The sequence below is a fragment of the Pseudochaenichthys georgianus genome, unplaced genomic scaffold, assembly GCF_902827115.2.
Source record: "Pseudochaenichthys georgianus unplaced genomic scaffold, fPseGeo1.2 scaffold_578_arrow_ctg1, whole genome shotgun sequence".
Classification (NCBI taxonomy): domain Eukaryota; kingdom Metazoa; phylum Chordata; class Actinopteri; order Perciformes; family Channichthyidae; genus Pseudochaenichthys; species Pseudochaenichthys georgianus.
In genome coordinates, this window is record NW_027263137.1 from 55,645 (window position 1) to 66,831 (window position 11,187).

The window sequence follows — 11,187 nt, forward strand, 5'->3', positions numbered from 1 at the left end:
ACCTAAAGAAGTGCCACCGACATAGACCTAAAGTTCCTAAACGCTTGGGAGGACATGGCAACAGACAGGGCGACCTGGAGACACCTGGTCCGTGAGGGTGCTGCACTATAATGACGACCTCTGCCATGCTGCACAAGACACGCGCAGACTCAGGAAGGAGTGTGCGCAATGTGTGGGTTGTTGTAGTAGTTTGCGTTGTTGTTGGTATTGCATTTGTATTGGAAGAAAGATAGGTCGTTCTGGCTCGGAGTCGGGAAACACTTCAAAATGTGGAGAAGTTGTGAACAAAAAGACAATTATGAGTATTAAAAAAAAGTTCGGCAATTTAAATAATAGATAGCCCAGTAGATGGAGCCGGCGGCCCGCACGCGGCGACGTCTGCGCCCAACTGGTTCAAATCCTGGAATGGATGAAATTTTAATCATTGCCCGCTTTTCAACTTTAATACTATAACTGATAAAAGCCCCCCCCGGCCAAAAAAATGCCTTTAGAAAAATACAAAATAAAAAGAATAATTACCTCGATATAGATATTTTTATACAATTATCAATCTTTAATTGCAAATAGAACTTGATATTCTGTGTGTGTGTGTGTGTGTGTGTGTGTGTGTGTGTGTGTGTGTGTGTGTGTGTGTGTGTGTGTGTGTGTGTGTGTGTGTGTGTGTGTGTGTGTGTGTCGAATATGTTTCAAGGCAAAGATACGTTAGACCCCCTTGAAAACGAGATGGTGCATCTCAAGGGGTTTATCCCAATGAATACAATTTCTATATAAACCCACTGCAGTCTTGCACTTCGCCAGGAGAGGTCGCTGTAACTGAAGCTTCGGTCCAAGTGGTTCGATGATCAAAGCTTCATTTGCCCATCACTACCGATCACTACCAATAGGTGTGTATTGCTGGCTGGTATCAACAGTAGTACCAGCAGGAATGCAGGAAAGGAGAATGCATGTACACTCATCAGGTGACGACAAACACACCACAAACTGAACGGTAATGTTGCACCATAATGACTGAAAATGTAAATCAGCAAACTTATTAATGTAGAGGCTAATTTATCACTGTGTTTAAAATGGTATGAATGAACAAACCTATTTTAATTAAAGACTTATCGGCATATTTAGTAGGAAATATATGTTCACATGACATCACTCTCACCTCCCAGCCTTGGCCCCAGAGCCTGTGTGCAGTGTGTTGCAGGTCCTGCGACGGGGTGGAGCTGAAGAGGCCAATCAGCGGGACCGGGGACACCTGGCCGGAGCCGAGGTGCTATTTAAGCCCAGCTGCCCGGAGGCACAGGGCGGTCCTGACTCTCTCCAAGCCGGCTGCAGAAGGACTCTCGCTCCGCTCCGCTCCGTGCCGTGGTTTTCGGAACCTTTGAACATCTCTTTGTTTTCCTGTTGTGGTCATCACAACTGGGGGCTCGTCTATCGTGAGTAGGAACCGGGAGTTAGTTGGGTTGTTGTGGCGTTAGCTGTGCCTGAATTAGCCTGTGTTCGTGGCTAATTGGTAGCCTGAGTTTATTTTGGGGGAGAAGCTGGTGCAAGGGAGCACGTATCGCCCATATGACTGTCACGTGTTGGGGATCCCCTCGGATGACAGTGACGTATGTGGCCTTATGGTGATGTGCACTGATGGGGTGCCTAGGCGTTATTTTGGGACGCGTAGGTCCCGGGTTTGGGTGCAATGATGAGGTTTGTTTTTGTCCGGTAGCTGTGATCTGTTCTCTTAAATATTCGCTGAAACATAGGAGGGAGTGGTCCCGCCTGTGTGTACAATATCTGTAGGAGTGTTTCCCCTGGTAGGTTCAAGAGGCGTTTCCCCTTTGGGGTTCGTCTGGGGGGGGGGGGGGCCTTGATAGAGTTGGGGTACGGCGGTCAGAGCTTCACCTTCCCTTTTCCCTAAAACTTGCTCGGGAGCACTTCCGTGGTTCAGGGGGGTTGCCGGTTACCTGGTCGCCTCTCTCGGGCCAGCGGGCTGTAAGTGCATAAATACCCACCGCTACGCCTCATGAAGACTAGGGGGGAGTTACCTAGTAAGTTTGTTAGGAAGTCAGCTAGCGGGGATGCTCATTCCTACTGTGTGCACAGGTGGGCTAAGACATTGCATTTCCTCTGTAAACATAGCTATTGTTGCATACTTATGGAGGATACTGTGGGGGCGTTTGTGGCTGCACCGTCTGAAGGATGTTTGGATCAGTGCACTAAGGATCAAGGGAGTGGCTATATACAGGACGGCCCTGTATATAAGGTCTCTGAAATGGCTATATACAGGACGGTCCTGCACAGAAGCCCTGAAATAGCTTTTTATGTAGTCTACAGAAATATGGATATAATAGGTGTACAATTAACGTTTACAGCAGGATAAATTACAAATATGTACAGCATACTACATACAATTCAAAAGACGGTTTCTCCGATTTCTAAAATAAAAATGCCGGCGTAGCCGATAAATGATTTGGGTTGCTTTCAATGAAATGTCGGCGTATTCTTTAAAAAAAAACTTCAGTTTTAATAAAACCGAGTAGTCTTTAAAGTATGCAGTGATATCCTTTACAAGTAAAACATTGTGCATTGGAAAATATAAAGTAGAAAATGATTGAAACAACATAAAAAGATAAGCCAAAAAAAAGACTGAAATCAGCATAAAAAGCTAAGCAATTGGCATGGAAAGAGATTTAATTGCCACCATTTTATATTGAGGGGAAAATAATGTTGTCGTGAGAATATTTATCTGTGAATCCTATCCCTACATTACCACCCGCGAAACTTGCTTAAGCATGCTATAATAGCCCGGTCTGTATATAGTCATTTGACGTTGTGTACAGGACCGTCCTAGCCTCGGCTAAGGATCAATTGGTGAACATAGCTCAGTATTATGGTTTTGATGTTGGCGATAAGAGAGTGAAGAGTCGGTGAACGCGAATTTGAGGGCTTTGTTAAAAAGTAGGGTGTTTGATACTCCTGTCCCCGGGCGCACAATATAAATGGCGGGTCAAAATGCTGTTTCGAGCAACAGAAGGAATTACTCAGATTACACGCTTGGAGTTGGAGATGGAAAAGGAGTTGGCCGTGGAGAAGATGCGACGGGGCATTGAGCTAGAAAGAGTGGAGAGGAGATTCGCATCATGATGTGCAGCGACTGCCTGCTAGCATGTCAATATGGACCACACTCTGAAGCATGTCTCCTGCATCTTGTCGAGTCTATGCCACGAAGAATTAAGAGTTCTGAAGGCGAGAGGGTCTGACCTGGTGCTAGCCAGGTGTATAAAGTGGCTGGTGAGTGAAAGTAGATGAAGGTTTTAAAACAATGCTACACCAGCTTTAAAACAAGACTTTATTAATTGCATATTCAGAGTCAACAAACCAATAATAACAAATCCACACAAAATACTCCTTTCTGAGACATTGCAGGGTCTCCCGTACGAAGCCTCTTCTGCTCAACTCTTTGCAAAGACCCCAACGTTAAAGCTGCAGTAGGAGGGTTCAGTGAGGGTGACTACCAAGACTCAAACACTTGGATTGGTCCTTTGGTCAAAACAACAATAAAACAAGTTTGAGGCCACAGAACGGACAACCTCGGAGTACAAAATCCCAACCTTTAAAGAAAACTAAATTTAATTCTGAACACGGGTCGAGACTCGAACAGCCCTGGTGATGGGAAGATGACTCTGACTGAAACTCTTCTGCAGTTAGCGGTGAGGAAATGGAGCAGTTTATATTCAATGCATATAAAAGACTCTGAGGAGGGACAAGGTTATCTGTAGTGATGGCTATTCTGGATTTCCATTCGTGTCAACATGTGTGTATCTTTTACTGCATGTAGTGTGTGTGTATCTTTTACTGCATGTAGTGTGTGTGTGTGTCTTTTACTGCATGTAGTGTGTGTGTGTATCTTTTACTGCATGTAGTGTGTGTGTATCTTTTACTGCATGTAGTGTGTGTATCTTTTACTGCATGTAGTGTGTGTGTCTTTTACTGCATGTAGTGTGTGTGTATCTTTTACTGCATGTAGTGTGTGTGTGAGCCTTTCCAACAAGTAACAAAAGAAGACTCCGGGGCAGTGGCGGAGCTGGGGGGTGGCCACGGCCCCCCAACACCGTATTGGCCACCCCAAACACCCTCACCACGGGGGGCCAAATAATTTTAGAACATTAAGAAAAAACATTTAGTCACCTTTCATCATTCATCAAGAATTAACATTAATAGGATGTTATATTGATAATGTACTCACTAAACTTACAATTCATTTAACTTATTTTCTTCCAAAAGTTAATCATCCAAAGCCTCTGTACACCCCCCTCCATTTCCATGTAATGGTTTGGTCCTGCCTCCAAACAGCACTTTCTAGCAGAGTGAGAGCATGTTAGGAGCAGGGATGCTAGGACTTACGTGTGAACGATGTTTCAACGACTCACAAAGTCAGGCTTTCGAGAAAGGAGAGGGGGACTAAAGGGCAACAGTGTGTCACCCAGTTTTTCAAAGAAAAGGTGGGTGTGGTCTGAGTGGTGGAAATGTATCTGTTGATGATGATGTTTTTTTTTTTTTTACTAAGCTGACATTAAGTGTTAATATCTAGGTTTTTAATTTCACTCTTCTTTTAGCTGAGTAAATGCAGGTACATTTTTAGCAGCTATTCACTAAATCAGTTGTCCCTCCCCCTGGTGCCAGCAGGACCAACAGATCCATCTCGAGGCTCAGCAGCCCTGCCCCCCCATAAGTGTTATATTTTTACAGCTCAGTATCAGTAAATATTGTGCCGTTAGTATTGGACTACAAGATAGATGCAAGCCTGTAGAGTTATTTAAAGCATAAATGAGTGGGTTGGGTTCTGGAGGTGTGGTTACAGTAAGTGTGCTTGGTTGGTGGCCTGGGCCTGGTGGTGGGGCCCAATGTGATAGTCTTTAAAAAAAAAAAAAACATTTATTGACTTAATAATAAGAATACGAAAAAAAATAGTTAGATATACTGAATATTATTTGATCTATTCCTCCACTTAATCCCAAATAATGTAGAGGTGTGTAGGTGCCTTAAATAACCCCTTATTTTATAGTGAGATGTATTTTTATGTTCATATAATAGTGATTTCAATGCCACCCCAAAATGATCACTGGTTCCATCCTGGCTCTGCCACCGTGCGGGGAGGCTGAAGGAGCGCGGGGGGACTGGAGGCTGAAGGAGCGCGGTGGAGGTGGGGGACACCTTGCGGGGGAGGGGGAGGTGGGGGACACCTTGCGGCGGCTCAGGTCTCCGTTGTGCAGCTTCCACATCAGCTCCTCCTTGTGGAGGTACTCCTGCAGCACCGCCTGCTCCGTGGACAGCTGTCTGAGACGCACACACACAGAGGACACGTTGGACATGCTCAAACATTTAAAGACGTGACGTTCATTATCAACGGGCTGGACAATGTAGTTCACTTTCACAATCATTGTAAACATCTAGGGCCAGAACTTTCTTTACCTGTCCCCAGGCAAGAGGAAACGAGGAGGAGAGGATCGGGCCCAGCAGGAACGGCACTTGGACTGGCCCAAAGCTGAGCGGAGATGGGAGTTGGATGCGGCCTTGAGAAGGGAGGAGGCCGGCCGTCTTGAGAAGGGAGGAGGCCGGCCGTCTTGAGAAGGGAGGAGGCCGGCCGTCTTGAGAAGGGAGGAGGCCGGCCGTCTTGAGAAGGGAGGAGGCCGTCTTGAGAAGGGAGGAGGCCGCTCAAGCAGAGACCTTCAACCTAGCCTTCCTGCTCACTCTTGGCGAGGTGCTAGGGGGACTGGGCAGCCGACGTGGCCCGTCTCCTCCGTGATACTTCAAATAACCTTAATAGTTATTGTATATATTTTTAAATGCAACATTTGTACTTTCTTTATTTGTACAATGCCATGTATATTTATGCTGGCTGAAATACAGTTTTACATTTTTTATTTGTATTGTATACTGCCATCAATAAAGTACTTCTTTGACTTATCTTATCTCTTGTTGCTAATGAATGGCACCGAACAGAAGAAAATCAGATTCACATAATCTTGATTTAGAGAAGATATAAACATGAATTTATAAAGCAATAACAAACACCATCAGTTAGGAAAAAGCCCATAAGATAGTTTGAGATTTAAAGCAAGAAATTGAGTTTGCTAGCTTGAGGTCCTCTAAAACATTACATGTTTATTTTGTAATGGTATTAAGAATACATGAAGTAGCAATTGCTCAATTGTAATACCCTCGTTCTACTAGACTCAAACACATTCCTTATATATTTCAAAGACGAGAACAAAAGAAACATTCCAATCAAGCTTTTAACATGTCTAGAAGGATTGAGATTATATTTTATGTTGTGGATACTTCAGCCTCCATCCATGTTTACAATTGTTCACACTATTTTACACTTTAGTATTTATGTTTATAGTTAGCTTTGATATTCGCTTAATTTATTTGAAAGATTTTCTTTTCATGATCTGATATTTCCTCAAATGTTCTTATGGGGCAGAATTTACTGGTGCTTGGAATTCAGATATTTACTAAATATATATTTGTTTAAAACCAGTGGTGCACGATAATTACCGGCCCGATATTAGGAATTTTGACGTCATCCCGATAACAGTATTAACAGCCCCGATAATATACAATATGTTTTTTGGGTAAAAAGAAAGAGATCCTGCGGTGTGGGTGGACTGGGATGAGGGGCGCTTGTTTTTCACTCTGCTCCTCCCGTGTTGCCAGTACTGTGGTGTTAGTGGTTTAGGAAGAGGGGAGTTCTTCACAAATCCAGCGCTCCCTAACTCGTGCCTGGCTGTGACGTAAATGGTGAGCGGCCGTGAAGCCAGGACAGCAAACATGTCGTCGGTAGTATGGGACTATTTCAAGGTTTCAGAGTGAGATAGTTCGCTTGCTATTTGTATTAACAGATGCAGAAGTTCCACGAGGAGGGAAAAGGCAACGAGCTATAATACTTCCAACCTGATCAGTCGCCTGAAACATCGCCATGGCTACAATGGTGTGTTCAAAGCGCACGAAGACGCCTGCGCTGCTAGACTAGCGGCGAATCCAAAGCCAGCTGCAAAGGCACCGGGGCTTTCACCTATCCACGAGGCTTTTGAGAAAGACGAGAAGTTTATTTGGGAAAATAAATATGGGCACTTTGAAGTCAGAACTGTTCTTGCTTTGTTTTGTTCATAGTAGTAATGCTCATGTCCTTTGCTCACTACTAGTCTCTTTTCACCACCAGGTGTGCAAAAACTACAGGTACATTTAATATATATATATTATATTATTATCGGTATCGGTCTTGAGAAGCAGGAAGGTATCGGTATCGGTTTCAAAAAACCAATATCGTGCATCCCTATTTAAAACATTTGACAAACACATGTATATGAAAAAAAAAAGATTTATTTATGTTCAATAGAATAGATTGCATATTCAGGTATTCAGGTAGCGCATATTTAGGTATTCAGGTAGCGCATATTCAGGTAGCGCATCAACCCCTCTCTGATGTCAGCGCCCTCCTCCTCTGCACCGTGAGCCACTGCTACCCCTGGCTCTGCTGCTGCTGCCGGGGCATCCCACCCATCGTCATAGGCCTCTCCACGACTCTCGCAGAGGTTATGCAGAGCGCAGCATGTCAGCGCCATGGACTTCACAAGTTTCACATCACAGTCGTTTCTTTTCACGAGGCAACGCCACCTTCCCTTCAGTCGACCAAACGCGTTTTCAACCACTGCCCGGGCGCTGCAAACGTTCTTGTTGTAGATCACATGTTCTGCTGTCAGCCGCCCAGTGTCTGGGAAGGGTTTTAAGAGCCAGCTTTGCAAGGGATAGGCATCGTCTCCTAGGATGTAATAGCCAGCGTTCACCCCACCGATGTCCCTGGTGCAAGGTGGAAAGCAGGTGCCACGACTGGCCAACTCCCACAATGTGGACCGCCTCAAAACCTGCGCGTCAAGCATGCTCCCAGGCATTCCTGCAAACACATTCCAGAAGTGTCCCTTTCCATCCACAGCTCCCTGAAGGACGATGGAGTGCCAGCCTTTCCGGTTGAAATAGTCGCAGTGGTTTTCCTGTGGCGCCAAGATGGGTATGTGTGATCCATCGATAGCTCCTACGCACTGAGGGAGCCCCCACCGGTTCTGCGTGTCGGCGGCCATTTCTGCAAACTTCTGCCCGTCCGGTGAACAAATTAGTTCCGGGACTAACAACGCCTCTGCAGCGGCACAGAAGTCCTGCACACACCGGCACACGGTGGTGTTGCTCACGCCGAACAGATGTCCGATGCTTCTGTACTCTGAGCCGGTGGCAAGCTTCCACAGCGCGATGGCCACCCTCTTCTTTAGAGGTATGCACACGCGGAACGTCGTGTCCCGTCTCTCCATCGCTGGCCGCAGTTTGTCGCACAGGTAGACGCACGTTTCCTCGGACATCCTGAAGTTCTCCACCCACTGAGTGCGAGAGAAAGATGGAACAATCACAGACCACCACTCGGTAGCTCGGTCGAGCATCCAAACGCACGGTCTGCGGCGATGTAACTTCTGAAACACAAACAAAAGCGTACATATTTTAATACGTAAAAGTGGTAGCGACAATTAATTAAATATTTCAAACACATTGGTCGTATTGTGAGCGTGAGCCTAGGGGTGCAACAACTAATATCGATTACCAAATTAGTTAATCACTCGATTCGTTGGTGACGTCATCACGTGTGTTTTACGCGCCGTTAAGCTCCAACGCCATTGGTCTTTTTATCGGTACCGGCGACATTTAGAAAACACATGTCATGTATTATTGCTACATAAGCATTATATCGCAGTCTTAGTTTCGATGTGAAATATTATTTATTTAATTTAAATAAAAAGCAATTTTAATTTTGTTCAAAATGTTAATTTAATAATATATGTATTTTTGAATCAAGTATTCATCTTTATTGGTAGTTTCCACATGCCTAAAACAACCTCAAGCTAAAAGTGTATGGATAAATAAGACGACGCTGAAGTTGGCTTCCGATTCGGCAGTTAAGGGGAAAGTTAAGGGACATTTAATTTACAGCGCTGAGCGAACAATCCTCCGTGTTTGAACCTCTTAAATCGCTGCATAGCCGATTTATCTGGACTGGATTATCCCAGAGTCTAAAGATTCTTTATAACCCAGTTTCAGATTTGTGAAACCTTTATTTTATTTGTGAAAATAGAAACACAGGTGGAAGGCTGAGGTTGCTGCAGCAGGCCAGGATCAGAGAGTGAACCTCCCAGCGGGGGGCAGGGCACAAACAGGACAACACTCCCAGTCCCTGCCAGAGGACAGCAAGGCAGGGGGCACAGACAGGCAGAAGGGGTCGTCACAACATGTTCTTTTGTTTTATTGTTCTGTCTTTGTATTTAAGTATTCCAGTAATGTATGTTGCATGTTTTAATTTGATTGTATTTACTTGTTTAAATGAAATTTGTTTTAGGTTCACTTATAAAATCTGTCCAGGGACAACAGATGATAGCCTCTTGGCTAACTCTGGCACATTTACAGGAATGTTAATTAATGTGCACTGTCCCTGTTAAACAAATGAATACATAAATACAAATAAGTGTATGCTCCTCATTTAGGTGATAATTCTTTATCTACAAAGTTTTCGTATCTTAAATATTGTTTCATAGCAAACAAAAAAATGAAAGAGATGTTAAAGGAATTCAGGTTCATGAGATAAAATAGAATAAAGGTTTCACAAATCTGAAACTGGGTTATAAAGACTCTTTAGACTCTGGGATAATCCAGTCCAGATTTGATGAGTGTAGGTCTAGTGGTTTCAGATCAGGACCTGGTCTAATGTGGTCTACATGTGAAAAAAGCACTGAAATCTCACTTTTTGTATTTTCACAAATAGAATAAAGGTATCAAATCTCAAACTGTGTTATAAAGAATCTTTAGCCTCTGGGATAATCCAGTCCAGATAAATCGGCTATGCAGCGATTTAAGAGGTTCAAACACGGAGGATTGTTCGCTCAGCGCTGTAAATTAAATGTCCCTTAACTTTCCCCTTAACTGCCGAATAGGAAGCCAACTTCAGCGTCGTCTAAGCGTTTGAGAAATTGTGCAAGGCGTAATAGTCGATTACTCGATAGATTAATCGATTAGTCGTGTGTTGCAGCCCTAGCTAAACACATGGCTAGTTAGCGAACGTTAGCTTACCGAGTAGCGCTGTAGTCTCGTGCTGTTGTAGTCTCTGCAGCGTTGTAGGACTTCCAGAACTCTCTCGTCAGCTTCTTCTGCATCTCGTCTTGCTTTACGCAGCCTACTTTGAAACATCACTTTCCTGCTTGCTGTGATCACTTTCCTTCTTGCTGTGACAACAAGCCACACACCAAGAAACAAGTAAACGATCGCTTCCACATCCTCCATTGTTTTGTGAGTTGTGTCGCATTGGAGATGACGCCGCTGCAGTTTTACCCAGCGTCGCTCCGCCCAAAAAGCCCGCCAAAAAGCCGATCGCCCCGCCTACACCGCGTTGCTATGGTTGCTACCCCAGGTCCTAAACTGTAATGGAAATGCGCTCAGGCCTCGGACGGCCAACGAGGCAGCCCGAGGCCTGAGCGAGGCTACCCCGGGGCTAACGGGGCTACCGGGGCTACCGGGCTGCAGTGGAAATGTGCCATAAGTGCTGCTCCTACAGTAGTTTGCAGAGTGTTACAGGTACACGTTTTAATCGGCACAGTATTGGTATCACTCTCTCTCGCTCTGGAACAGCTGATCGCTGCACTGAGCTGTCCCTCCCTCCCTCAAGGTGTGTGTGTGTCTCATTCACTGTCCCTCAGGTTACGACGCTGAAGTTGGCTTCCGATTCAGAGCATCCGATTCGGCAGTTAAGGGGAAAGTTAAGGGACATTTAATTTACAGCGCTGAGCGAACAATCCTCCGTGTTTGAGCCTCTTAAATCGCTGCATTATCCCAGAGAGTCTAAAGATTCTTTATAACCCAGGTTGAGATTTGTGAAACCTTTATTCTATTTGTGAACATACAAACGCAGGTGGAAGGCTGAGGTCGCTGCAGCAGGCCAGGATCAGAATCAGAGAGTGAACCTCCCAGCTGGGCGAGCCTTTATGCCTTCTTGTATTTTTTCACAAATAGAATAAAGGTTTGCACTCAGATATATTGCTGCTCAGATTTATTCTGTGCGCGCTCGAAACTTTTGTGCAACATTCCTGTCAAAATCCCTCAACCAATAGGAGG

General features: G+C 44.8%; 1 protein-coding gene across 1 annotated transcript; it reads right to left on the reverse strand.

Moving 5' to 3' along the window:
* Nucleotides 1–7,421: 7,421 nt before the first annotated feature.
* LOC117443298 (uncharacterized) lies at nucleotides 7,422–10,232 on the reverse strand. The gene is made up of 3 exons (XM_034079267.2): nucleotides 10,150–10,232; nucleotides 9,241–9,259; nucleotides 7,422–8,414 (listed from the first exon to the last, which is right to left on the reverse strand). Exons 1-3 carry the CDS (start codon nucleotides 10,230–10,232, stop codon nucleotides 7,422–7,424), a joined length of 1,095 nt encoding a protein of 364 aa, XP_033935158.2.
* Nucleotides 10,233–11,187: the final 955 nt, after the last annotated feature.